Genomic DNA, 27,033 nt, shown 5'->3' with positions numbered 1-27,033 from the left:
CGGCTTGGTGCGCTGTTCCTGCTGAGCCACACTCAGTCTCTCACCCCGGTGCCCTCTGCGATACTTGGTTAAGGATCACGTGAGATGAACTCAGGGCGGAAGTGCCCTCTGACGCTTCTCCCGTCTGCCTGCCCACAGCCCCTCTCTGGCAGGAAGACAGCCTCTTTCTCCACACCCCCTCTGGGTGGCGCGCTGGTCAGTGTTGAACAAAGGCTCCCCTCTCTTCCCTAAGCTCTGAGTGGTAGTGTGTGCCCATTTTTGTGGTGTAAATACTCTCACCAGATTTTATTCCAAGCTCCTGTTGTGATGCCCTGAGAGGGAGGTGGAGAGCAGCGTGCCATTTAGCCTTTCCATCCTCCTCCCATGTCCCCGTGTTCTCTTCTGGGAGCCATGGGCTGTCCTGCAGGCTTGGTGGTTGGGAGGCTGGTAGTCAGTTAGGAAGTGATGAGGTTTGTTTTTAAACCTAATTTGTAATTGCAAGTTTATATAATTTAACTTTTAGTCATGGCTGTGTTTAACAGCTGACTGGCAAACTTCCTGAAAATTTAACAATCTGCCCCAATCCATCCAACACACCACGGTCCCGCCCCCATGCGCCCCCTCAGGGGAGACTGTGGGCCTTGGTGGCCCTGCGTTTCGGAAGGGCTCTCTGTGTTCCTGGGAAGTTGCCCTTCTGGCAATAGGACATTTACAGGGATAATTCTTGGTTTTGGGCTCTTTTAGGGGACTTCGTGATGAAGAGACAGCAGGAGGGGTTGGAGGAGGGGGTCAGCGCCGGGTTTGCACTCCCAACTCCTCACCAGACGCGCCTCGAGTTAAAGGCTAAAGCCCAAGGAGTGGACCGATAGGTGTCCGCTGGGGCAGAAGTAGCCGGTGTGTAGGGCACTGGGGCATAACTTGAGGGCAAAAAAACGAGAACCGAGATTCCAGCGCCGGTTTCTCTGGCCAGCCCACGCCTCCTGCCTCAGCTCAACGCCACTCCCTCCCCGCCAAGTGGCTCTCGGCTCCGGAGGCGGGACCGAGTTCTTCGGTGGCCCCTGGAGGCTCCCAGCTGCAAGCTTTGGGAGGCTGGGAGACGAGAGAGGGAGGGGCGCTAGCTGGGCAGTCCGACGAGAAGGGGGCCTTTAATAGGCTCGCCCAGCGCCCGGTTTGTGGCGCTGCGAGTGGCTGCGGTTCGGAGAAGCAGTCCGGCACCTCCCTCTAGTTCTCGGCTGCAGATCCTTGTCCTTACACTTGACAGCGATTGCACTTAAGTTCCCGGGGCACGCTTTGCTTGGGAAGGCACAGGTAGGAGGCGCGGGCTGACGGGCGCACGCTCACCGCTCCGGGAGGAGGAGTCGTCCTCTCCAAGCTCTCCTTTCTGGGAGCTGCGGGCTGCCGGAGCGACCGTGGTTCCGGTGGCGGGCTGCACGGAGACCGTGCCGGCGGCTGCTCGGATTGCACGGTTGTGCGCTGCCCGGCGCCATGCTTCTGCTGGGCATCCTAACCCTGGCTCTTGCCGGGGGACCGGTCGGTGGCTCAGAGCCAGAGCGGGAGGTGGTGGTGCCCATCCGATTGGACCCGGACATCAACGGCCGCCAGTACTACCGACAGGGTCCCGAGGACCCCGGGGATCAGGGGCTAATTTATCAGATCACAGCGTTTCAGGAGGACTTTTACCTACACCTGACACCAGATGCTCAGTTCCTGGCGCCCGCCTTCGCCACTGAGCATCTGGGTGTTCCCCTCCAGGGGTTCACCGGGAGCTCCCCAGACCTGCGACGGTGCTTTTACTCTGGGGACGTGAATGCCGAGCCGGATTCGTTCGCTGCTGTGAGCCTGTGCGGGGGGCTACGTGGAGCCTTCGGTTACCGAGGCGCTGAATATGTCATTAGCCCGCTGTCCAACGCCAGCGCGTCCGCAGGGCAGCGCAACAGCCAGGGCGCACACCTCCTCCAGCGCCGGGGCGCCCCTGGCGGGCCTGTCGGAGATCCCACTTCCCGATGCGGGGTGGCTTCAGGCTGGAACCCAGCCATTCTGCGGGCTCTGGACCCTTACAAGCCTCGGCGGACTGGCTTAGGGGAGAGTCGCAACAGGCGCAGGTCTGGGCGCGCCAAGCGCTTCGTGTCTATCCCTCGGTACGTGGAGACACTGGTGGTGGCGGACGAGTCAATGGTCAAGTTCCATGGTGAGGACTTGGAGCATTATCTCCTGACGCTACTGGCCACTGCGGCGCGACTCTACCGCCATCCCAGCATTCTTAACCCCATCAGCATCGTCGTAGTCAAGGTGCTGCTACTCGGAGACCGCGACTCAGGCCCCAAGATCACCGGCAATGCGGCCTTGACGCTGCGCAACTTCTGTGCCTGGCAGAAGAAACTGAACAAAGTGAGTGACAAGCACGCTGAGTACTGGGACACCGCCATCCTTTTCACCAGGCAGGTAAGTTGAGCTGTCACCTCTCTGGACCCAGATAGCTTCATTTTCTCAGGATCACTGTCCTTAGCTCTCCAAATGCCCTTCGTGCTGCGCAGTGAGCCCGGGGTTTAAATTTGGTTGATGTCTTCCAACTCCCACTTTGGATCTTCTGGGGAAAGCCGGCTCCGGAGTTCTGCAGAGCTCGGGCTCACGTGCGTCTGGATGCACGTGGGCAATCGTAGGAGTGCTCGCTCCAACAGAAGGTGTTGGCCTGGCGTGGCCAATCAGCGCCTCCTAGATCTGGCGCCAAGGGGCCGGAGCCCAGGAAGTTGCCGCCCAGGAGCTGCAGTTCGTCTTCAAGGCGGATAGGAGGCGCTCTGAGGATGGCGTTGGAGAGGGCGGGGGAAAGTCCACCCCTTTCTGTGGGGGCGTCTAAGTCATTTCAGACACTCAGATTCCCTCCCCCTGCTTGTAAAACTGGAAGGTAATCCAAACGGCCTAATTAAGCTCCTGGCTATATTTCTCATTGGTAACATGCTCAGTTAACCTCTCTGCTCTGGGCCTGGAACAGCTGGACTGGGAGGGAGGGAATCATTTGGGATGTTCTGTAGGTTGCAGTGAAAGGAGAGACTCAAGTACTGGGGTCATTCCCTCTGTTATCGCTGCCTCTCCTGTACCCTTCTGTGCTGGGCCTCTCTTCTATTTGAGGGGCTTCTGGTGCATCCAGAGCAGGCACCGTACGTAGGACGGACAGCTGTTTGGAGCTTGGAGTTTCACCTGGAGCTGAGCTGGGAAGATCTCTTTTGATTTTCCCATGCCCTTGTTGGTGGAGGGTGACCCATTCGCCCTGAGGTATGCTATGAACCGAGAGGGTAAGGTTGCTCAGGACCGCGAATCACTGCACCTCCTGTGACCGCTGGTGACCGCTGGTGACCGCAGCCCGCTGGCTTCTGCCCCTGGCAGTGTGGAAGTGGTGTGAGCTCGGCAAAGGGCATTTAGAGACCCTGGCTTACAAGTTTGGAAAGACACCAAATATTGGAATTAGAAAGCAGATCAGAATAGCAGCTCTGCCTTTTGCTGTGGATCTGTGAAAGTTTAGGTCTGTAGATGTTGGAGTGACTGGGTGCTGTGAAGTTTTTGGATTCTTGAAATTTCTCAGATAAAGGCGACTGGGAGGAAAGGGGGCAGTCACATGACCCACTTCCTCTGATTTTGGGGGTTGTGACTTGAATCCGTGCCATGCTCTCATTTTGTTATTTTAACTACAACACTCTGGGGATGGCACAAAATCCATGGTTACCTGTGGGGCTCTGAATCTCCACCGTTTCCAAATGGCCCCTCGAGGCTGGGCTGGCGCACTTGGGGCAGGAGCTGGAGTCTTCCACACTGACCCATTTGGCAGAGCTCGTCCCTTCCTGGAGCTGAACTTCCTCCTTTCCCAGCCTTCTCCTCCCACCACCTGGTTTCTCTAGGGAGGTCTCTGGCCTGAGTCCGTTTCCTTGCTCTCATTCTTCCAGTTGAGTTCTATAGAGCTGCCACTGCCCCGGCCCCGACCAGCGCTGCCTGAGTCACAGGGAAACTAAAGAGGAGGTGGCTTTGACCTCCGCACACAGGCCAACTCTGCAGTCAGATTGCTGGGGGAAGAAAGCAAAGGCTGAGAACGGGATATCTTAGTGGGCAAAGCAGCTGTTGTCCATCTGCTACCTGGGATGCCCCTGTGGAAGTCACTCGCTGGCTCTGAAGTACCAGACCTCAGTCTCTGCTGCCTAGTGGCCAGGCTGACTTTCGGAAGCAGCCCTTGGAGGAGGACTCCTACTCCGAGCATGGGCCATGCCATCAGAAGGACCTGCCTTTTGAAGAGGAAGCCATCAAACAGCACGACAGCTTCTGTTTGTCAGTGGTGTGTGCGAGACCCCCAGGGGGCTATGTTGACCATGCATAATGGGTACAAGATGTATGACCGCTTAGGTCAGAAGCAATGAAGTGCAAGATGGGACTTTCAGAAGCTGTCTTTCTCTTAGGCGTCTAGCGGGCAAAGCCAGAAAGTGGGGAGGCTGTGCTGGCAGGTCCATCCTGCACGTATGTGCTTTCCGCTTTAGAGTAAACATCGCTCCCTCACCTCCTTGCCAGCATAGACTTCAGAGCCTGCTGCATTCTCAGAGTCTTAGGAGTTGCTCATTCCTGAGCTCCCCCGGGAAGGTACAGTATGCGATGAGAACATGCGTGCACAGCTGTGCTTTCTAGACTAAGGCAGATGTGGTCTCCGGGAACCTGGAGGGGTCTCCTGCTGCACTCCGACACAAGAGGGACTTTTGTGTTACTTTGTAAGGGTCAGTGGTAATCTTTCCAGCCAGATGTATGAGCTCCTCTGCTTAAATCTGCCTCATAATGTTGGTGTAATCAATGCAACGCAGACTAAAATGTGCCTATGTGAATATACTGTGTATATATACCATGTATATTTCTTTGGATAAGAAATTTTTAGAAATGTGCTTATTTTGTAAATCACCTTTTGTTGATAAGGCATCTGGAAATGATGGGCACCTTTATTATTTTTAAAATATTTTATTTATTTATTTTTAGAGAGAGAGGATGGGAGGGAGAAAGAAAGAGAGGGGAAAAAAAAACCATCAGTGTGTGGTTGCCTCCCATGTGCCCCCTACTGGGGACCTGGCCTGCAACCCAGGCATGTGTCCTGACTGGGAATCAAACTGGCCACCCTTTGGTTTGCAGGCTGGCACTCAATCCACTGAGCCTTACCAGCCAGGGTTGATGGGGACCTTTGGAGTTACCTATTTTTTTTTATTCTTTTAGAGATCTGAAAAGTGGCTAGTGAGTCTTTTAAAACATTTTAAAACTATTTTTTAAATTCTCATCTGAGGATACGTTTATTGATTTTGGAGATAGAGGAAGGGGGAGAGAGAAAGCGATGTGAGAGTGAAACATCCATCGGTTGCCTTTCATATGCATTCTGACGGGGGGATGAACCTGCAACCTAGATATGTGCCTTGACTGAGAATCAAACCCGTGACCTTTTTGGTGCATGGGACCATGCTCCAAGCCGCTGAGCCACCTGGCTAGGGCAGTAACTCTTTCTAATTGATCACACTCTAGTGTGGTTTCCACAGAGAAAAAGCAGTTAGGAAAGGGTCTGGCTTGGCCTCTTAGAGCTCCCAGTGCTGGGGTATCCAAAAGGTGAGCAATGAGTGTGATGTGACCTGCAGGCACTGGAGCCGGGGCTTCTACTGACAGTCAGGGTCGCTGTGCATGAAAACAAGTCCGGGCCAGGCCGGGGGGGAGATGCTGCTGTCCTCTTGGCAGGCAGCGGGAGGGGCGTGGGGCGTTGAAATCAAAACATTGGGAAGACAAGACCCGGGGAGTATCCTGTGCACAGAGGAGAAAAAAATTGATCATATGACAAGTATTTTGACAATTGGAGGAGTTTGCTTAAAGATTCAAAGAAAGTTCATGTTCCTGGAGAAAGAGTGTACATCTGATTTTATGAAGCGATCAGCTTTCAGCCTCATAACAGCAGGGTGAGGTCAGTGCAGGATGGGAACCAGGCTTGTGCAGAAATTGAGCCAGGCTTTCTGGGTGGACATTCATTTCTACAGGAGAGAAGTTTCTGAGGCTTCTTGTTGCTTTGGGCAGCCGGAGCAGATGTGTCATGCTGAGATGCTCTTCTCCCTTCAGGTCAATGCCTCTGCTGTTGGGGTAACTTTGTGACAGACCGGTTTTCATTCATTTCCTTGTACATTCTTTTAACACTTACTGAGCATCTGTTACTTCCAGGAATTATCCTGGGCTGTGGAGCTACAGATAGTAGTAAGATGAGACCTCTGGCTTCCAGGAATTCACTGCCTGTCAGACAGTCCAACAAGGAAACAGCTCATTACAATGTGATGTATTAAGTGTCCTAGGGGAGGGAGGCTTGGACCCTCCTCTGTTGGAAGTCAAGTCGGGGGTCATTCTTCTCACACTGGAGCCTGGGAATCGCTCAGAGGGACAGGTCTCCAGAACAGCCCTGGGGTTGGGAGCTGGTGGGGTTGGGGGAGGTCGCTTGTTGTCTGCCTTGCAGGCGACCTCTCCTCCATTCAACCAGCCGTTCTGCTATTTGTGACTTTGCCTCCTTCACACTGACTTTGTTTCTTCAGGATTTGTGATTTGTGGGTTTTCCGCCTGCTTTGGTCCTTCATTTACTTTACTTTTCGGTTGTGCCCAGTCCCACTTTTTGTCCCATTCCCTCGTCCTCTTCTCCTCTCCCCGTTTTCCTCCACCCTCTCCTCATCCTCTTTTGGATGATTGGGGCTCTCTGTCATCTTCCTCTTCTCTCTTCTTCATTCACGCTCTCCCCTTTCCGAAGCCTTCCACAAACTCAGCCTTGGTGCTTATCTTCTTGTTTGGGCCTTGAGTACTTCTAGGTCTCGGGGAAAGGAGATATATGGCAGTGGGATTTAGTGTTCAGATAAAAAGAACAAAATGATACTATGTATTTTACACATATCTTCCAATACAATTAAAAAAATCACAATTTTGTCAGGATCCTTTTCCAAGTCAGGCTTTGGAAGATGTTAGCAGAGATGGGCGTCTGTAGATTTGGTTTGTAATGGTTTGTAAGTATCACTAAATGGAAACACGGAGGCAGTCATCTGAGGAGGGGGAAGGGTGAGGAGGCAGAGAGGATGGCGTGACAGAGGATTGCTCTCCAGTCCCGGGTGATTCCTCTTCTTCCTCCTTTTCTTACTGACACCAAGTAAGTCAGCCAGTGGTAATGTGCACTGAAATCTATTGGTTTGGTCAGGAAAGCAAATGAGGTCTGTCCCTCCTTCGGTCTTGCTCTTCTCCTTCCTTGGAACCTCTCTGCAGTTGCATTGCTCTCGGCACTCACCCTGTCCTGGCCTTGACACCTGGCTTCGGTTGCTTGGTAGGATGGGAAGACCGTGAGCTTGGGGTCAGGCAGAGCTGAGTTTGAATCCTGACACTTGCACTTTTATAAACAACCATTGAATGAATTGGCTATTTGATCCATAGACTGAGGATAATGATGACAACATTGCTCCCTAACTTCCTGGCTGTTCCGAGGATGAGCTACCTGGTCCTCCAGGGTGGGCGCCCAGTTCATGGCAGCTGTTCTCATCACAACCTTAGAAGTCACTGAGGGTAGCGGTCCCCCTTGCCCACAGTTTCAGTTACCTGCATCAACTGTGGTCTGAAAAGACTAGATGGAAACTTCCAGAAATAAACAATTCATACATTTGAAATTGTGCACCGCTTGTCACTTGGTAGCCCTCGGCGTCACCTGGCTGACTGTGGTGCACTGCAGTGCTTGTATCCAAGTCCCCCTTGTTTTACTGTGTCACGGACCCAAGGCGCAGGGGTGGTGATGCTGGAATTCTGTAGCCAACAAGAAGCTTGCGAAATACAGGACAGTAAGATATTTTGAGAGAGGGAGACCACATTCGTTTAGCTTTTGTTACAGTGTGTTGTTATAATCATTCTATTTTATTTTTACTCTCTTACTGTGCCTGAGTTATAAATTAAACTTTATCATGGTTATGTATGGATAGGAAAAAACACCGTATATCTGGAGTTTGGTGCTGTCCGCGGTTTCAGGCACCCGCTGGGGGGGGGTTGGAACGTCTCCACCACGGATGGGGGTGGGGTGGCTGTAAATGTTTGCTGTTGTTGAATGATTACCTACAGGTCCTTTGCCAGACTTTACAGCTGGGATAGGCCTGATTTAAAGCATTCTGTCCCATTCATTGCCCTTGCAAGTTTGCTTAACACTTGTCTGATGACATTCCTGCTTTTATGTGGAAGCTGAGGACTCCAGCATTTGCTGACCCTGCTGACCTGTAAACTCCTTTAAGGCAGGACCACGTCACGTCTTCGTAGCCCTCCGGCAGCCCCTGCACAACGCCGTTGTTAGTGCGAGTTCATGGAAGGAGGGCGCCGACACAGTGAAAGGACTGCAGGTAGCTATGGGCGCTTAGGCAGCTCACCGCTCGGCCTGGGGATCATTAATCCAACGTCGATTTCGGCTGTCAGGCTGCAGGGTTGGGAGAGGGAGTTTTAGGTTCCTCTGGCATTTCATCTTGGCTCTTTGCCACAGGATTTTCCCTGGAAAAAGGAGGGGTCCCAGTGAGGAGCCAGCAGGCTGGGTACACAACAGGGATGGGGTCAGGGTGTCAGTGCAGGTGTAGGGCTTGGAGCCAGGGGCTCGCTCATGCAGGAGGTGTGGACCCTGCTCTAAGAGCACTGGGCACTTAATCCAGCCATGCCCCTCCCACTGACCCCTCCCCACTCAGAGGTCAGCCTGCGCTCTGTGGGCTTGGGGTATGGGGTAGACAATCTTGCCCTCTTGAGATTCTCCAGCACATTCATTCTCCAGGGCATTTATTCTTGGGGTGCATGTGCATCAAAAACAGTTTATATTCGTGGAATTGCTCAGTTCTGGTGCTGTACTGCCTGCATTTCGACCCTTCCTCTGCCCCTCAACTTTCTGCCTAACCCTGGGCTCACTGCTTGATCCTGGTCTAGTTGCTTATATTCTCTGGGTCTTATCTGTAAAATGGGACCTTCTTCTTCTTCTTTAAAGATTTTATTTATTTATTTTTAGAGAGAGAGAAAGGGAGGGACAAGGAGAGGGGGAGAAACACCTATGTGATAGAGAAACAGTGATGTTGCCTCTCGCACACCCTGCAGCGGGAGACCTGGCCTGCAACCCAGGCAAGTGCCCCAACCGGGAATCAAACTGGTGACCCTTTGGTTTGCGGGATGATGCGCACCCCACTGAGCCACTCCAGTCAAGGCTAAAATGTGACCTTCTAATGGCATCATCCCTCCAAAGCTGTTGTGAGGATTCAGTGAGCTCCTGCAAGTAAAACTATTAGAACAGTGTCTGACACAGTAGCAACTCAGGGAATGCAAACTACTCGTATTATGTGCACCCCCTTGTGAACGGATGATTGCTGGAGAATTGTTTGGTCTTCCTGCAAGCTTTGGGCTCCTCTTCTTCCTCACTGAGGCAATTCTTGGTGTTTTGATGACCTTGGTCTCTTGCTATAATATCATTTGTACATATTGAGGGGTTTATATTCCAGTGAAACCAAATCTGCTTATAGAAGTTGCAGGACATCCTTAGTTATGCTGCCCAGCACTGAATTGCTAGATTTTTTTTTCTTCTAGCAAAGTGAGGTCCTTGGGGATTACAAACAAGTGGATTTGGGGTTGGGTGAGAAAATACAGTGATGCATGACAGAGACTCGGAGGGGAAACAGGTTAAAGGGGCAGTACTAACACTAGGCCAGGCAGTTCTCGCCAGTAACTGTGACACCCTGACCAGTGCGGTGCTGTTTGGACGGGGAACGCTACTGGCCTTAGTGTCCAAAGGCATGGATTCCCAGCCCCGGTCTGAACTCAATAGCTTGTGGCCTTGGGAGATCAATCTGAGTTCACTAAGCCTCTGTTTCCTCATCTGCAGAGGGATGGGATGGCTCCGAAGTTCTGTGAGTATAATACCGGATGCTGTGACGTGGCCATGAACATGGGCCTTGGATCACGTGACAGGAGTTCAATGTCAGCAGGCAGTTGGCTGCCTGAGAACACATGTGTCTTCTGCCTCATTAAAAAGAGATTAATGCAATTGATGTTTGTGGGCCTCTCCTTCCTGCTGGAAAATGTTGAGCATCTCAGCGCACGGCAGGCGGTCTGCAGAGAAGAGAGCTGCTGGGAGTGGTGGGTGTGTGGGGGGCAACCTTGGTAAAATGGCCTGGCCATAGCAAGGTGCTGTTCTTACTTATTTTCACATCGAGCGTCCAGTATTTTAATGTTTCCTATTTGTTTATTTATCCTCACCTGAGCATATATTTATTGATTTGAGAGAGAGAGAGAGACATAGGTGTGAGAGAGAAACATCGATTGGTTGCCTCCTCTATGCGTCCCTATGGGGATTGAACCCACAACCTCTGTATGTGTCCAGACTGGGAATAGAACCCTCAACCTTTTGATGTACGGGGCAATGCTCCAACCAACTGAGCTACTGGGCCAGGGCACTCTAGTCTTAAATTATTTTATGAAAAGGGACAGTTAGAAAAGAATAATCCAAGAGGATTAGTTCTTGGCCAAGATGATACTCGGGTCATCTGGAACAGCAGCTGCAGCTGCAAAGAGAAATGACAACTGCTCAGAAATAGTGAGGCAGGTAGGGTCTGCGCTGGGAAGTGCGTACGTTCTCCAGGCCGGGACAGTTTTCATTTATGGACACAGGAGCCTGAACGGAAGAGGTTAAGGCAGTCTGAGTGCATCTGAGGTCACTCCAGAAGGGTGGAGACACTTGGTGCCACGAAGCAGCCCCCGAGGGGCCCGCACGCTGCCTGCAGGCATTCACGGCACTGTGGCCCAGTGAGTCCGGAGCCGGGAGAGGGGCAGGCAGTCTCGGACCCCAAACAGCCACATTTTTCTGCAGTGAAGAAACTGGTTACTGTAGGACAGTTGCTCTCAGCTATACCCTGACCCTCAGGAAATTTGCCGGCTCTTTCCTTGTTCCTCTCGTTTGATCCAGAGAAACTGGGATTTCTTAATGGAAAGAACAGGTTGCTTCTGGCCAGGAACAGCCTGCAGCTGCAAGTCTTTGCTCCACGGAGTATCCACTTCCCTGAGAGGAAGGAGGCTTTGGCTTAAGGACCTCCCAGCCACAGCAGTTCCAGGGGCGGCCGGGACTCTGGTCTGAGCTCCGCCTGCTCTAGTCACTTCTGACGGGCAGCAGAGGGCAGGACTCGGAAGTCCTGCCTGGGTGCCCTTCACTCTCTGTGAGTGCGTTTCATTCTGCACAACATGGGTCTATGGACAAGGTCATCCTTAGGGCTTTTCCACTCGGAAAGCATATCGTCCTCTGTGTTCCTTTTATGACCCAGAAGGCCAGACGGGTCTGAGCGCCCTGGGATTGGGGAGGGACCAGAAGCTTAAGGCCCTGGTAGAATCTTGGTTCCAGGTGAGAATGGGCCCATCCTCAGAGTTGTAAACAGGCCCAGGGGAGAGAAGGGACTTTGCTCAAAGTCCCACAGCTACTTAGTGGTGGGACCAGGACCAGAATCTGGGTGTCTCTCTCCTGTGCCCATTCCCTCCGTAAGGCCGATGGTGAGTGCACGTGGTGGCTCAGGGCAGGGTCACCTGCCTGTCCTACAGGCTCTGACTGTCAGGCTAGAACTTTCAGAGGCTACCGCCCTGTAGAGTACAGGGTCCTGTACTCTAGTGTCGAGGCACAAGGGCCCCGTTGCCCACCCCCACCTTCATTACGCCCTTGCACGAACCTGCGGGCCCTCCTTCCTCATCTCGGGCCCCTTAGCTGCATCCCCAAGCTGGCCCCTACGACTCAGTTCTGTTCCTCAGCAGTCAGATTTCCTGCAGTGCTTGTCAGGTGAACGTCCCCTCCCAAGTGTTGACAGCAGTTGCCTTCTAGGTTTTAGAATTCCGGGGAAGGAGAATTTCTGGGACAGGGAGCCTTTGGAGTGAGAAGGGAATTTGAAGTTCACCACGTGAGGGCTCCTGGAAGTGGAAGGAGGGCCACGGGCCAGCACAGGACGGTGGATCAGGGCTGTGCACGCGTCTTGCCGGTTCCTGACTAGGGCTTCTGTCTGACCATCCTGGAGGTTCTCTGGCCAGGATAAGTTAACTCATTAGGAGGTGTGACTATCACCTGGCCGTGGGGAGCCAGGTTGGACTGCTTAGGTGGTGAACTTCAGAGTACTTTGGATTAAGTTTTGCTGATTTTCTGTACTGTGACCACTTTTCCTCCCATGCCCTCTGACCCCATGAACTGTGTTGCCCACCTTTCCCCCACGTCAGTATGCACCTGCCCACACATATGTGTGCTTGCACACAGCCCTAAAGAGAATGACGTTGAGAATAGCCCTATGTGTGTTTCTGCAAACACCATGGCTCCCAGGGAACAACACACACACACACACACACACACACACACACACACACACACACTCACAGCTTCCTCTGGAGTATTAGCTCAGGAGTTGCTGGGCAATCGGCTTCTGCTGCAGACTTGAGCCTCTCTGAGCCTCAGCTGCCTCGTCTGAGGGAGGTGATAGTAACGTCCCTTATTCCAGTGGGGTGTTGTGATGACCCAATAGGATCATGTGTGCGAGGTGTACGTACAGTGCCAGCATTTAATAAATCATCACCATGACTAGGATCGTGAGTCTCAGTTTCCACTGTTGACAAATAGGTATAATAACACATCCGCCCCCTAAAGTTGTTGTGCAGATGAGATGAGGTGATGCATGTGGTAGCTTCTTGTCCATTGTAAGTTGCCCTCCGCATTCAAGACAAAGGTGCAGAGAGGATGCCAACACCACTGATTCAACTCTGTCTGCTTAAGAGGAGCAGAGTGTGAGCAGGTGTCTCATCTCTTTCCATCTCCTGGACTTCTCAGGTATCTGGATGCATTGCTGGCCCATGTGCTCAGGAAGGTCTTTGAGATATCCCCCCCAGGAGCCGAATTTCTTTGCCCTCCCACATCCCCTGGAAGCATTTCCTGTCCGGTTGCTGCTAGAAGCCTCCTGCTGTGAGTTACATTTCAGTACAAAAAAGAGGAATCTTCCTGCTCAGTCACAATCAGTTCAAATTGTTTTTTCTTCCTAGCACCCAGTGAGCCTGCAGTCCCCTGCAGCTTCTGTAGCAGCTGAGCTATGTTTGGATAAAGGCCTGTGTCCACCTCACGCTACCTCCTCCCAACCCAAGGAAGCAGATCTCAGGCATGGGTGGGTCCTTGGCCAGGGACCCTTTGGCTGAGAGTCTGAGCTTAATTCATGGTTGTCCAGAAGCAGTCACTTAGCCATGAGCGAGGCTGCGCAGAGCTGACTGAATGCAGAACGTACTGGCCTTCCACCCGCTGCCTCAATGAGGCCTGCCCGGAGGGAGGATCACCCGGCCCAGGGAGTCACCATTCCCTGGTCTGGAGGGCCAACGCTATATAAAGCAATGGCCCTTGTAGTTTAATCTTCTACCTCCTCATTTTCTCCCACAGGACTGCCCTGGATAGGATTGTGAGCCACAGAGCTTTCTCCCTGAGGCCTCCTCCCTCAGCCTGCTCAGTTCCATGAACAGCCCCAGAGCCCTCTGGGAAAAAGGGCTGGCTGAAAAGGTGCTGCATCTGCTTAGGCCTGGAATGGGAATGAGCTAGAATGCTCTTTCTTCCCCTAAGGTCCTTTCTGTTACTGTCTCTAACTTCTGCCTGGCTTCCGTTTCTCTGTGCCCTGGCAGGACCTGTGTGGAGCCACCACCTGTGACACGCTGGGCATGGCTGACGTGGGCACGATGTGCGACCCCAAGAGAAGTTGCTCTGTGATCGAGGACGATGGGCTCCCGTCAGCCTTCACCACGGCCCATGAGCTGGGTAAGGCTGGAGGGGGCTCTGGGATGGGGTAGGAGAGCTCCCCTCCCGGGTCTTTCTGGGGTTCCCTGGGTGCTCGGGCTGGGGTCAGGCGGACGGACTTGTCTTTGCTTTCTCATGTCCTGAAGCCTTAGGGATCCTTTCTCAGGGTTAGAGTCTTCCATAGCAATGGTTTTGTTCGATTTTCTCTGATGGCCCCGGGTCAGTTGGCCGGTGATACCACCCGAGGACCTAAGCAGCCAGAGTGTCTCATCAGTTAGGTGCTGAGAGGAAAATAAGTTACATACCCTGCTGTCCTCAGTGATCCCACAGTCTGGTGGATGGGACAGAGAACACAAGAACCGGATCTTGGGGACATCTGCAAAGGAATCTACCCCCATGTAGAAATGACCCTCCTGAAAGCCACTGACAGGGGCCTCTAGCTTCCCAGCTGACCCTGCTCACAGCCACGCCCACGCCCTCTAACCTGCACAGCCCTGTGTGTCTTTTTGCCCCCCCCCCCAGGCCATGTGTTCAACATGCCCCATGACAATGTGAAAGTGTGCGAGGAGGTGTTCGGGAAGCTCCAAGCCAACCACATGATGTCCCCAACACTCATCCAGATCGACCGCACCAACCCCTGGTCAGCCTGCAGCGCGGCCATCATCACCGACTTCCTGGATAGTGGGCATGGTAAGCCAGGGCGACAGAGCGGGAGCATCCGTGCTGTCACTGTTGGCGGCACTCGCCACTTCTCTGGACCTGTGCTCTGTTCCCTAAGGTGTGCCTGACCCCAGAGAGCTGGACTCTGAAGTAGGTCCATTCCATTGCCCCTAGCTTCCTTCCCTCCCTACCCTTCCGCTACTGGGGTGTCCAGGCCTCACCTTCCCCAGCTCATCCCTAATGAACTCCCTGGGCTCTCTGCAGGAGACTGCCTCCTGGACCAACCCAGCAAGCCTGTCGCCCTGCCTGAGGACCTGCCGGGTGCCAGCTACACCCTGAGCCAGCAGTGTGAGCTGGCCTTTGGCGTGGGCTCTAAGCCCTGTCCCTACATGCAGTACTGCACCAAACTGTGGTGCACCGGCAAGGCAAAGGGGCAGATGGTGTGCCAGACGCGCCACTTCCCCTGGGCCGATGGCACCAGCTGCGGCGAGGGCAAGTTCTGCCTCAAGGGGACCTGTGTGGAGAGACACAACCTCAATAAGTACAGGGTGAGTGTGTGGAGGGTTGCAGACTCTGGGCCATCCTCTGGGAACTAGGCTCATCCCAGATTTGTCCTGTGACCATAACTGTATCCCATCGCCGCGCTGTGCCTCTGCTTCCCTGTCCGTGCTTCTGTTACCTTCTCAACTCTAAGATGGGAGAGAAGGGTATAATGGGTGAAGACACTTGGTGAGGCCTTAGGCAGGTAGGAAAGCCCTTCAACCTGAGTGAGGGGTCCCAGTGCTGAGCTCTGCACCTTGTCCTACCCGGGGAGGAGCTCTGGACTCAAGCTGAACACACTTGAACTTTGGAGTTGCTCACTCACTGGTTCTGTCCTTTCCTCCCTCACCTCCTGAGTGTGTGCCGTTTGCAGGGAGCTGGGGGCCCGAGATGAACATGGCTCAGAGCTGCAAGGAAGTGGACCCCTGAGCCAGCCTCAGTAACTCTCCACATCCTCGACCAAGTGTTAGTCTCTCTTGTGATGGTTGTTTTCTGAGGCTGAATTATGATGGAACACACTTTATTTTTTCTGAGAAGGAGGAATAGCAATCAAAGCAGAGCAAATCCAAAACTCCAGATGCTCTCTGAACATAATAAACACTTGAGGGCCTGGGCTGGGACAGGAAAGGAATTTGCAGTTTCCAAGGCTGGAGTAAGAAATCCCTCCTAGTCTGCCTTCCCCACCCCGGCCCGGCTGCAGGAGGGCTTGGCCTTGGGTTTTGTGTACACAGAAGCAATATAATCAAAAAGCATTCTCCCAGCACTTTAGCAATTGCCTTGAGATGGGTGTGGTACAGAATTATGTAAAATCTTTTTCTGTGTTCTGAGAATACATATTTAACTAAATTTTAGCCATTTATTAGGCAATAACTCATTGTGTGCAGGGAGCTGTGTAGGGTCCCGTGGTGGGCAGAAAAATAAGTAAAAATGGGCTGTGCTCGGAGGGCTCACAGGCCAGTGGGGAGGCTGGAAATGGAACTGTGGAGAGGTGCGTGTTACATGTTAAGGCAGAAGTATGAGCATGTGTCACGGGAGAACAGGGGGCAAGAGATTAGTGATCACTAGAAGGGTCTGAGAAGACTTTGGTAGGGGTGGGATTTGATGAGAGCCTGGAGGGATGAGCGGGCAGAGGTGGAGTGGAGAGGAAGTGAAGTCGGGGAGTGGGAGAGCTGGAGGGGTGGGCGGATGAGGGTTCTCTCGGGATCAGCTTTGGGAGGGTGATTTGGGGCTGGACTGCAGTTGCCTTGACCACCAGGCTGAGGCCTTTAGACTAGAAGGTCCCGACCAAGTGCAGGCCCCAGTCTGGCCACCTCCTGTTCTCCAGAAGACGAGTCAGGAGGGTAAGGAGATTGGTCAAGAGGATAATGGATATAAGAAATGTGATCTGAGAAGCTCAATCTTTTCACATGCGTTCTAGAATTCTCAGTTCATCAGCAGAAAAATGTACCATATCCTCAACCTCTTTTATGAACAGTTTCTTCACCAAACTTGTTTCAACTGAGACCTAGCCCTTCACATAGGACATGGTCCTAAGCGGCCAAGGTTGAACACAAAGCTTCTCTTGGTCCCCCAGGAGAAGCCCTCCCAGGGACCTCAGGGACCTCAGCTGCAAGAATACCGCCCTGACCACCAAGGCCCTATTTCCCCAGCCCATTCTCTAGTGTTTGGGTTCCAACGACCCTTCCATCCCATCTGGACCTACAGTCTATTGATCAGGCCATGTTGTCTTTACTCCTTACTCTTCTCATGCCCTTACCAGCCTCTTGACTGAGCTGAGAGTCCATGGCTCCTTGTTCAAGGTGCTCCTTCACACACACTTCTGACTCCCATGCCCCCATTCACTTGGATGAAACACCACCTTGGTGGAATCTGGCTCTCTCACCCACTCAGTTGTGCTGGAGCAGATGCATGTGGCTGGAGAAGGACACGCAGGTGTGCTCACTGGTCTGTTTAAATTCATGACCTGGAAATGTGGGTGGGCCCGTGATGCTGCCCACGGGTCATATCATAGGTCAACTCTCCAGTTCACTCACTCTCCCAACCTCCTAAACTATTAGTTTACACTGTCACCCCTCTCCTCCTATTACCAAACGTTCCCTTCTCATTTTTACGTTTGCCAGGAACATTTCTCCCTATTTCCCTAGGAAAAAAGAAGCAATACAATAATCAAGAGCACTTCCACCAACTCCCACCACTACATCCACCATCTGCCCTGCTTCTGTGCCCATATTCTCTCCTTTGTCTCCTTGAGGATGGGTGACCTGTGCACGCGATTGTCTGAGGCCAGCCTTTATGCTTTGCACTGGCCTATGGTCCCCTGTCATCCATTCCAGGAAAGCACTCCATCAATTCTCCTCTCTCCTAAAGTATCAGATTTCCCCATCTTGAGTTGAATCGTTCCTGTCGCGGTGCAGACTCATTGGAACTTTTCTGTTTTACATAAAACTTCTCACGATCCCACGTCCTCTGCATGTGCTGCAACTGATTGCTCTGACTCCCTTTATGGCAGAGTTTCTCGAAAGAGTTGCATAAACTTGCTCTAATTCCTGTCCTGGTATTTTTCTCTGGAGTCCGTTCCAACCAGGGTCTCACTCCCACCATCCCTCCAGAGTAACTCAGTAAGGCCACAAAGTGGCCTCCACATTGCTGGAGTCAGCGACCAGGCGCTGCTCCCATTGCCTGCGCCGTCAGCAGCATTTGCACGTGGGCCCCCTCTCCCCCGGGAAGAAGTCTCCGTGTCTCTTGGTTCCCTCCTCTCCGACAGGCCGCCCCTTCCCAGCCTCCTCCACCAGTTCCTCATTGCGTTCTCATTTTTCCAGTGTGGGAGAGCTCAAAGGCTTCTTCCTCTGCCTCCTCACTGTTCACACTGACTTCTTGGGCGATTCCTCTAGACCATTGGCTTTAATCACTGTATTTCTACATCGAAGATTCCCAAACTTATATGTGCAGCACAGACCTCTCTCCTGAACTACAGACCTGAGCACCCCACTGAATCTTGTTATCTCAGTGTGGATAACAAATAACCATCATAAACACATCTGGGAAACTGAGCTCCCGATTATCTCCCCTAAACCTCCTTTGGTGACTTCATCTTCCAGTTGCTTGTGCCAACGCCACTTTTCTCTCACCTCACATCCAGTACTTCAGCAATTCCTGTCCACTCTGTTTGCAAAATAGATGCAGGTTCGAACCATTTCTCACCACCTCATCTGCTGTAACCCTGGTCCAAGCCTCTATCACATCTTCCTTGGGGTTTTGTGTTTGCTCCCCGACCGAGTTGCTTGCTTGCTTCTGATCTTACTCCTTACGCACAATTTCCGCTACAGCAGCCAGAGGGGTCCTTTAAAATGTAAGTCGGGTCCACTTCTGGGGCTTTACTGGTCTCTTAGAATGAGTGAGCCCTGTCCTGACCAGGTAGCTTCGTTGGTTAGAGTGTTGTTCTAATATGCCAAGGCTGTGGGTTCGATCCCTGGTCAGGACACATACGAGAATCATCCAAGAAATGCATAGATAAGTAGAACAAAAAATCGATATCTTTCTCTCTCTTTCTTAAAAATCAGTTAAAAAAATAAGAATGAGTGAGCCCTAACTCCCTCCATCTCCTGCTTCACTCACTCTTGTGACCCTGCAGAACTCCAGAACCTCCCTCCTCCAGGTCTTTGCATCCGCCCCCTCTGCATGAAATGTTCTTTCCCTTGTATCTGCACAGCTCCTTCCTGCATGTCTGTTAGGCCACTGCAGAGATGTCACCTTTGTACTGAGGCCTCTGTGACCCCTTACAATACCGAGCACCCCAACTCACTGAGACCCTTCCTATCTCCGCCCAACACCTGCCTTTAACCCCACCTGACACTACGTGTACAGGCTTATTTCTACTGTCCTCCTTGCCCTGCTGGGTGCAGTTACTTTGAGGACACAGATTTGCTGCACGTGGGGTCAGACATGTAGTAGGAACTCAACGAATACTTGGTGGCTGAACGAATGAATGGCACGTGGGAGGAGCACGATGCGCGTGTCCTGTGGGAAGGGGTAGGAAGAAGTGAGGCCAGGCAGAAACCCTGCAGCACCATCTCAGAAGCCGCAGGACCGAGGCTAAGAACTGCAGAGAAATGAGATGACAAGGCCCAGGCCCGGCCTCCTCCAGCCTTTCCCAGGTCCTTGCTGACCGAGGGCAACTTCTGTGGCACTATGGGGACGAGACCCACGTTGCCAGGCACTGAGTGGGGAGCAGACGCAAAGAGCAAACGTCCAGGACCCTCTTAGAAGCAGGAGGGGGGACTGTGGTGAGGCACCAGTTTGAGGGGAAGGCGGGGCTCAGGGAAAGTGATTTTTTACAGGGTGAGACAGACATGCTGACACAATGAAAGCAGAACTACCTGACAGAAGGACAGACAGCATCAATAGGCTGAATATACAAACCGCGGTGTTTGCGCTGCATGCAGCCAGCCCCTGATTAGCTCCATGTGGATTAGTGGTTTTGGATGATCTGTGACAGCGTTTTAATCCCAGGCTCGTACAGCGGGGCTGATTCCTTTATTGCCCAACTGATGCGTGCTCGGGGGATAAAAACTCACTTTACTGTCATCATAAGAAAAACATCACGGAGACTATAAATTTTCTATCCCCTCTCCACCCTCTTAAAAAATAAGACAACACTGCATCATTCACCCTGAAGCCAAACGGAGTTTTGAGATTGCCTAATAGTTTCATGTCTATCTCCTCTTAGCTCAAACATTAGAACTGCTTTTAGTGAAACTTTTTCAAATTCAGCCCCCAATTGAGGTGAAGATCAGTTCAGTTTGGTGAAAAGCCCAAATTATTAAGCATTTATAGACACAAATACTCAGATCTCTGAGGCTTCCTGGCAGGGCTGGGGGCTGGCCATGCCTTAGATTTAGAGACTCGTATGTGCATGAGCACTCCAAAAGGAGGAGCTTCGAACTCCTGCTCGGCAAGCACCGTGCTAGGAATCTTCTCTCATGCTGTATCATGTATGTCTTCTGACTGACCACACGCCTGAGGACTGTGGGCCCCGTTTTTGCAGATGAAGGACCTGGAACCTAGAAAATAGCGGCATTTGGCCTGTCTGATTTCACAGCCCAAGAGGCCTCTCTTCTGAGTGGCCTCACTTGTTCCTGGGAGCATTGGGAATCTGCTGATGGATAGGTTGAAGTGTTGTGCGGGCCTTGTGCATGCTGATCATTTGCTTGTTGTTTTTTCCCTGGAGATACCAAGTGGACTTGGTTCTGGGGGGTGCGCCCCTGGAGGCTCTTCTGCAGGCTCAGGGTGTGGGCATGGCACCCCGACCCCGCAGGAGGGTAACAGACTCTCCCTCACAGGTAGACGGCTCCTGGGCCAGATGGGAGCCCTACGGCCGGTGCTCGCGCACCTGCGGCGGGGGAGTGCAGCTGGCTCGGAGGCAGTGCAGCGGCCCCACCCCGGCCAACGGGGGCAAGTACTGCGAGGGGGTGAGGGTGAAATACCGATCTTGCAACCTGGAGCCCTGCCCCAGCTCAGGTGAGGAGGGAAGGCAGCAGTGGCTTTTGCCTGGGGAAGGCGAGGCTGGCGGTCACAGCCCCTACTCTGGGTAATTCATGGCCACTGATGTATTGAATCAAGATTCTGTGCCTTAGGACGGAGCCTGGGAGTGCACAGGTGCATGCTCCTTTCAGGATAACTTCTCGGTCTATTCCCTTGGCAAGGATGCTTCCTTCCAGATACTTAGACTGGAGGCCAAGGGCCCAAGGGGATGGAGTCCCCTGTTAGGTACTGCCAAGCCCATCTTCACAAGAAGGAATTCATTGGGCTGTCCAGGGCCCATGACCTTGGGTGGGAACTAAATTACATCTCTATTTTTCTGACCTTTTTTAAGGTAAAATTCTGAATTTCCTTCAATTAGAAATTTAGTATTTAAAAAAAGATTTTATTTATTCATTTTTAGATGGGGAAAGGGAAGGGAGAGGGGGAGAAACATCAATCTGTGGTTGCCTCTCATGTGCCCCCTATAGGGGACCTGGCCTGCAGCCCAGACATGTGCTCTGACTGGGAATCAAACCAGCGACCCTTTGGTTCACAAGCCCACACTCAATTCACTGAGCTGCACCAGCCAGGGCACACATTTGATTTTAAATCTGATTACCCATTCTAACCTTTAGTTTCCATATCTCTAAAATGGAAATTTAGTAGTAGCAGTACCTGTGACTTTGTCACCAATAGAAATTATGGAAATTTCACATTATATTTTAGATGTCACAGGTTTCTCAAGACGCCACTTGTACTCGTCACTGCTTCACAGTTACAGTGGTTGTAGTCTTCTTATTGAGTCTTGTTATTTGTGTTAACAAGGAAGCACGTAACATCACAAACATGTTTCAGAATGTATTGGTAGTTGTATGTGGATATAATTGGTATTCTTTGTAGCCTATGTCATTATTTTATACATTGATAACATTCTGAAAATAGTTTCAGTGGACGGTCTCAGGGTTCTGTAGCAGGAGGCACAGGAGGCGGAGCTCAGGCGGTAATGCTGCTCTCCTCCCGCTGTGCCGCCCGGTCCCTAACAGGTCACGGACCAGACCCACACGGGTCCACGGCCCGAGGAGACCCCTGTTCTATTGTGCAAAGGACTAGGATACCTATGAGAGCTGGCTTTCAGGCCAGACTCCTGGAGAAGGTGGCACAGCGCCCGGGAGATGCCGTATCATCTGTGCCCTGCATCCTGTGGTCCCAGCCTGATTTGGTCCTCTGAGAGGGGGTGGCTTCAGTGCTCAGGATCACTCAGCTGAGGGTGGGGAGGAGATGTGTAGAGCCCTAGGAGGCTGAGCACCGGGAGGGCTCTCTACTTTGCCCTCCCTTCAGCCCCTCCCTTTAGCTTTCTGCATGTGCTTTCCCCTCGCAGCCTCTGGCAAGAGCTTCCGGGAGGAACAATGTGAGGCCTTCAATGGCTACAACCACAGCACCAACCGGCTCACCCTCACTGTGGCGTGGGTGCCCAAGTACTCAGGGGTGTCTCCCCAGGACAAGTGCAAGCTCATCTGCCGCGCCAATGGCACCGGCTACTTCTACGTGTTGGCACCCAAGGTGAGCGAGCCTGGGTCAGGAGGTCAGAGGAGGTTTGGGATCTTCAGAGGAGCATTCCCGTTGAACTGCCCCTCTCTCCTTTTCTCCCCCTGTGGGGCTGCTGCAGGTGGTGGACGGTACGCTGTGTACCCCTGACTCAACCTCAGTCTGCGTCCAGGGCAAGTGCATCAAGGCTGGCTGCGACGGGAAGCTGGGCTCCAAGAGGAAGTTCGACAAATGTGGGGTGTGCGGGGGAGACAATAAGAGCTGTAAGAAGGTGATGGGACTCTTCACCAAGCCCATGTGAGTTCTGGGCCCCGGAGGGTGTGGCCGGGGTGCAGGGGAGATGAGGCGGTGGGGGTGAGTGGCAGTGTGCCAGGCACTGGAAGTTTGTGTTCAGATGGAGTACATGTCAGATCCTGGCCAGGACCTGTGCTGTGGAGACCACTCACTCTCTTCTAAGAGTATGACATTCATTCATTCAGCAAACAAAGAGTAATGATCAAGGAGGACGGCACTCAGCAGAAGGTGCTATTCTGGGAGACGGCAGAGAGTTGTTAGGGTCCATTTAGAGTCCTAGGCTAAGACTGACTTGGGTTCAAGTTTCAGTTCCCAATATTCTGGGTGGCTTTGGGCAAGTGACACAGTCTCTCTTTTGTTTTCATCCTCACCTGAGGACATGCTTATTAATTTTAGAGAGAGAGAGAGAGAGAGAGAGAGGAAGGGAGAGACAAAAGGAGGGAGAGAAATACTGATGCAAGAGAGAAACACTGATCAGCTGCTCCCTCACATGCCCCGACCAGGGACAGAACCTGCAACCCAGGCCTGTGCCCTGACTGGGAAACGGGTTTATGGGACGATGCTCCAACCAACGGAGCCACACCAGGCCTGGGCAGTCTCTAGAATCAGATTTCTTCACTTATAAAGTGGGCATGTAACTCATATATTTCATATAGTGCTATTGTTGAGAATGAAGGGAGTTAATCCAAGTAAGATGCTTAGCATACTACCTGGTGCATAGTAAATGCTCACTAAATGTTCATGATGATGGTAACAAAATGTAACTGCACTGGAGGCAAAATGTGACAGCCTCCCCTGTCCCTGAGCTGAAGCCTGGGCCTCAGAGACCAGGTCAAGGTGAGAATGGCACTGACTGTAGGGAGGGCAGAGCAGGAGGCTGGGACTGAAGGAAGCCCCCTTCCTGGGAGGCCTGTGCCGGGGCCAGCTGCGGAGGTGTCTCTGGGCCCCTGCCATTCCCAACCCAGAGCCTGCGGCCCCCTCCCTAGCTTGAGCTCTCTGAGGTCCGGCATGTTCCCTTTTGTTCTCCAGAGCAGTGTGCTCCTCTGAGTCCTGACCCATGTCTGGGAGCAGCTGGGCCAGGCAGAGTCCCTGGGGTCTCAGTGGAGGGGCAGGTATGGTTGGCTCTGAAAATTTGGGAGTCCAGGTGCTGACGATGGCTGGCCAGGAGCCTCAGCTACATGTCCCCCCGGCCCAGACACAGGGCCCTCTGCTGGGCCCCTAGGTGGGCACCTTCTCTGGTCACTTGGACGCAGCGGGCCCTTGGTGTCCTAGGCTGTCCTTCACAGGGATCTGCAGGGGCCAAGGGGCAAGTGAAGACTGAGAGGTTAATACCTCCAGACTTGTTTCACTGGTGAAATGACAAGTGTTCCTTTCACAGACTGTTGGAACCAGAAGGGACCTTTGATGTCATCTAGTTTAACCTTATAGATGAGGATGCTGGACCCAGAGAGACTGACTTTCTTAAAGTTGCCAGGAAGTTGGGGTCCCACGCAAGGCTTTATCTGGATTCTGGGCTTCGGGCTCAGGGCGGTGTGTGCCTCTGCACTGAGGCACCAGCCTGGGACTCCGGCCGGCAGCCTGGCTCCCTCGCCCTCCCCTCCCTCTCCCCTCCCCCTCACAGATATCCATGGCGTGCCTAGTCTGTGCCTGGTGCTGAGCGTCACGCTTTATGTGCTGTAGCTCATTGCATCCTAATCACCGTGCCACGAGGTTTGTGTGACTGTGACCTTTAAGTGAGTTATCTAAGGCCAAGGCTAAGGGTGTGGTAGGCATCCTTTGGGCTCCACCCTTCTGTGGTCAGTCAGACGGTGGAATTTACCAAAGTGTCATTGTGTGGAAGGGGAAAAGATCATGAGGTGACACAGTGGGCGTGTTTAGTTCGAGGTGACCTGAAGACAGTCCCCTCCACCGCGCAGCTTGCCATCTCTGTGCCCCCGGGCTGAAGTGGGGCAGCCGGGTCAGTCTGTGGTGTTCTTGCCATCCTCCTGGCCCACCCTTTGGCGGGATTGAGGTCTTGCTGTCCAGGCACCTGTCTAAGGCCCCTCCCTTTCCCACCGCAGGCACGGCTACAACTTCGTTGTGGCCATCCCCGCCGGCGCCTCGAGCATTGACATCCGCCAGCGGGGCTACAAGGGGCTCGTTGGCGATGACAACTACCTGGCCCTGAAGAACAGCCAGGGCAAGTACCTGCTCAACGGGCATTTCGTGGTGTCACCCATGGAGCGGGACCTGGTGGTGAAGGGCAGCGTGCTGCGCTACAGCGGCACGGGCATGGCGGTGGAGAGCCTACAGGCGTCCCGGCCCATCCTGGAGCCCCTGACCCTGGAGGTCCTCTCTGTGGGGAAGATGACCCCTCCGCGGGTCCGATATTCCTTCTACCTGCCCAAAGAGCCCCGGGAGGACAAGCCTTCCCACCCCAAGGACCCCCGGGGCCCTGCCGTGCTCCACAACAGTGTCCTCAGCCTCTCCAATCAAGTGGAGCAGCCCGATGACAGACCCGCGGCACGATGGGTGGCGGGCAGCTGGGGGCCGTGCTCCGCGAGCTGTGGCGGTGGCCTGCAGAAGCGGGCGGTGGTCTGCCGTGGTGCCCCGGGGCAGCGCACAGCATCTGCCTGCAACTCGACCCATCGCCCTGTGGAGACGCGCACCTGTGGGGACCCCTGCCCCACCTGGGAGCTTGGGACCTGGTCGCCCTGCTCTAAGAGCTGTGGTAGGGGATTTAAGAGGCGTCCGCTCAAGTGTTTGGGCCACGGAGGGCGGCTGCTGGCCCGGGACCAGTGCAACCTGCGTCAGAAGCCCCAAGAACTGGACTTCTGCATCTTGAGGCCATGCTGAATAGGACCATCCCTTTCTCCTCCTCACTGTCCACCCCACGGGTACTGCCAGTGCTCTGGCCAGCTGGAGCTGTGGGCACAGGGCAGTGGCCAGGGGCCCGTGCCACGATGTCACCACATCCAGGGACTAGAATCATGGGTGGGAGCAAGCGGTTCCCTCCTCCTTCCTGGCCTGGGCAGGGAGCGAAGTCACTAAAGCACAGTCTACCTCACACCTGGCTCTTCTGGGGCCCAGTCTCGGGGAGAGGCTGAGAGGTGCAGGTGCTGGGCAATAAGGTGCTGGGGTGCAGGTGCCAAGAGACCTGGAGGATGGGCACTCCCAGGCAGAACTTCAGGGACCTTGGCCCCCATAAGGGAGGCCATAGGCTGCTGGAAGAGCCATGGCCCAGCAGCCGGGCACCCTTAGGTGGCCCCAGGAGCTCTGAGCCATCTCTGAACAAGGTGCTTTTAGCCCACATTCCCTTTCTGACTGACGCAGACTGAACAATAAAAACGGGCTGGAGTGAGCAGGGCAGAGTGGGGTGAGGCAGGCCTGTGGCTTGGGCCAGTCTCTCTGGGGAGAGCTGGATGCACAGGGGTAGTCCTGAGTCTCATCTTCCTTCTACCCTTGGCCCCCCATTATAGAGACACTGCTTCTCCCCATGTCACCTAGGACACCAGACTAGTGGGAGGGCTTTCACACAGGTGTGCTCTGAGGCTTTGCAGGTAGAGCTAGGAAGTCAGTAGGGAGCCTGTTGTTTTCTTTAAGAGGGATCCGACCATTCCAAAAATGCTGAGACTCGTAAGGGGAGGTGGATTCTGGGGCTGAGGCAGGGAGTTGGGGAGATCCAGAGGGCTCTGCTGTCCCTGGGGCTCTAGGATGGGGAGCAGGAGGCCCCACTTCTGATGGCTTCTCCCTCCAGGGAGGCAGGTATGAGTCAGGCCGACGCCTTAGGCTCTGCATCATCTCAGAGACCCTTCAAAGTGGCACGGCCCGTGCCCACTAAGAGGACATCGGATGTGCCCAGGAGGGCTGGGCTGGGTGCTGAAAACCCACATGCTGGTCTCCATCTGGACAGCTCCAAGTGGTCTGGCCTTGGGCACGTCGCGTTGCATCCCAGGCTGCGGTTTCTGCAGTCGCAAAACGGGGTGCACGATTTGCTACCTCAGGCTGTGCTCTCTGGGAACCAACCCTGCCCCTCCCTGGGGCAGTGGTGTCCTGGTGCTTCCCGAGGCCTCGGCTATCGTCCTCTGAGACTGAGCCGTCCAGACACAAAGACGAGCTTGGGTGCCCGGCCTTCTGCTCCCCACAGCCTGGCCACGCACTGTGGCTCTGCAAACAAAGACAGGCCCTACTTCTTCAGGTGCTTTGGAAGCTGGTTTTAGGAGACCCAAGAATCTGTCACCTGACCCAGGGGCCCTTGATAACCACCAGTGGGGACTGCTACAGACCTGTCTTATCTTGGAGATGTCTTAGGGGTGTAGAAACCAGGCCGTTTCCTAGAGCTCCAATGGGAAGATGTTTGGGGTTGAAGATTCTTTGGCCCAGGAAGATATTTCTTGAGGGCTCAGCTGCCCCAGAATGCACACTCAAGATTCTGCTTCTGAGTGTAGGGAACGTGTCCCAGACTTCAGTGAGGGGACATAAGGACAAGTGTCTTTTATTTGGTTTCCCCTAAGAGTCAGAATCCACCAAGCAGCCAGCCAGCCAGGCAGGCCTCCGGGGTGGCATTCTCAAGCCATCGGACCCTGGGCTGAGCCCAGGGGCAGAGCCCCCACAATGGGGCAGCGTGCAGACCCCACTAGCGGACGACAGCACTGCACCCCACGCTTGGTGCCCCCGTCCTTGGCGAGGAGAGGGTGGCTCGGGGGCTG

The 27,033-nt window shown here is 53.5% G+C and overlaps 1 protein-coding gene across 1 annotated transcript; it reads left to right on the top strand.

The window, feature by feature from the left end:
• The first annotated feature begins 1,103 nt into the window (after positions 1-1,103).
• Positions 1,104-27,033, top strand: ADAMTS15 (ADAM metallopeptidase with thrombospondin type 1 motif 15). The gene is made up of 8 exons (XM_037145161.2): positions 1,104-2,421; positions 13,675-13,807; positions 14,309-14,476; positions 14,711-14,994; positions 20,326-20,503; positions 21,885-22,066; positions 22,173-22,348; positions 24,406-27,033. The coding sequence occupies exons 1-8, from the start codon at positions 1,465-1,467 to the stop codon at positions 25,178-25,180; spliced, it is 2,853 nt and encodes a 950-aa protein (XP_037001056.2). The 5' UTR covers positions 1,104-1,464; the 3' UTR covers positions 25,181-27,033.

The sequence above is a fragment of the Artibeus jamaicensis genome, unplaced genomic scaffold, assembly GCF_021234435.1.
Source record: "Artibeus jamaicensis isolate MK-2021 breed Jamaican fruit bat unplaced genomic scaffold, CSHL_Jam_final scaffold_660, whole genome shotgun sequence".
NCBI lineage: Eukaryota > Metazoa > Chordata > Mammalia > Chiroptera > Phyllostomidae > Artibeus > Artibeus jamaicensis.
The sequence above is the reverse complement of the archived record's forward strand: the minus strand, read 5'-3'. Positions and strand labels throughout refer to the sequence as shown.

Bases quoted from the DNA above. Each gene is read 5' to 3' on its own strand.
- ADAMTS15 (XM_037145161.2), top strand. From the start codon at position 1,465: ATGCTTCTGCTGGGCATCCTAACCCTGGCTCTTGCCGGGGGACCGGTC. The intron at 13,808-14,308 runs GTAAGGCTGGAG...CCCCCCCCCCAG, and splicing joins CACCACGGCCCATGAGCTGG to GCCATGTGTTCAACATGCCC. The intron at 22,349-24,405 runs GTGAGTTCTGGG...TTCCCACCGCAG, and splicing joins GGACTCTTCACCAAGCCCAT to GCACGGCTACAACTTCGTTG.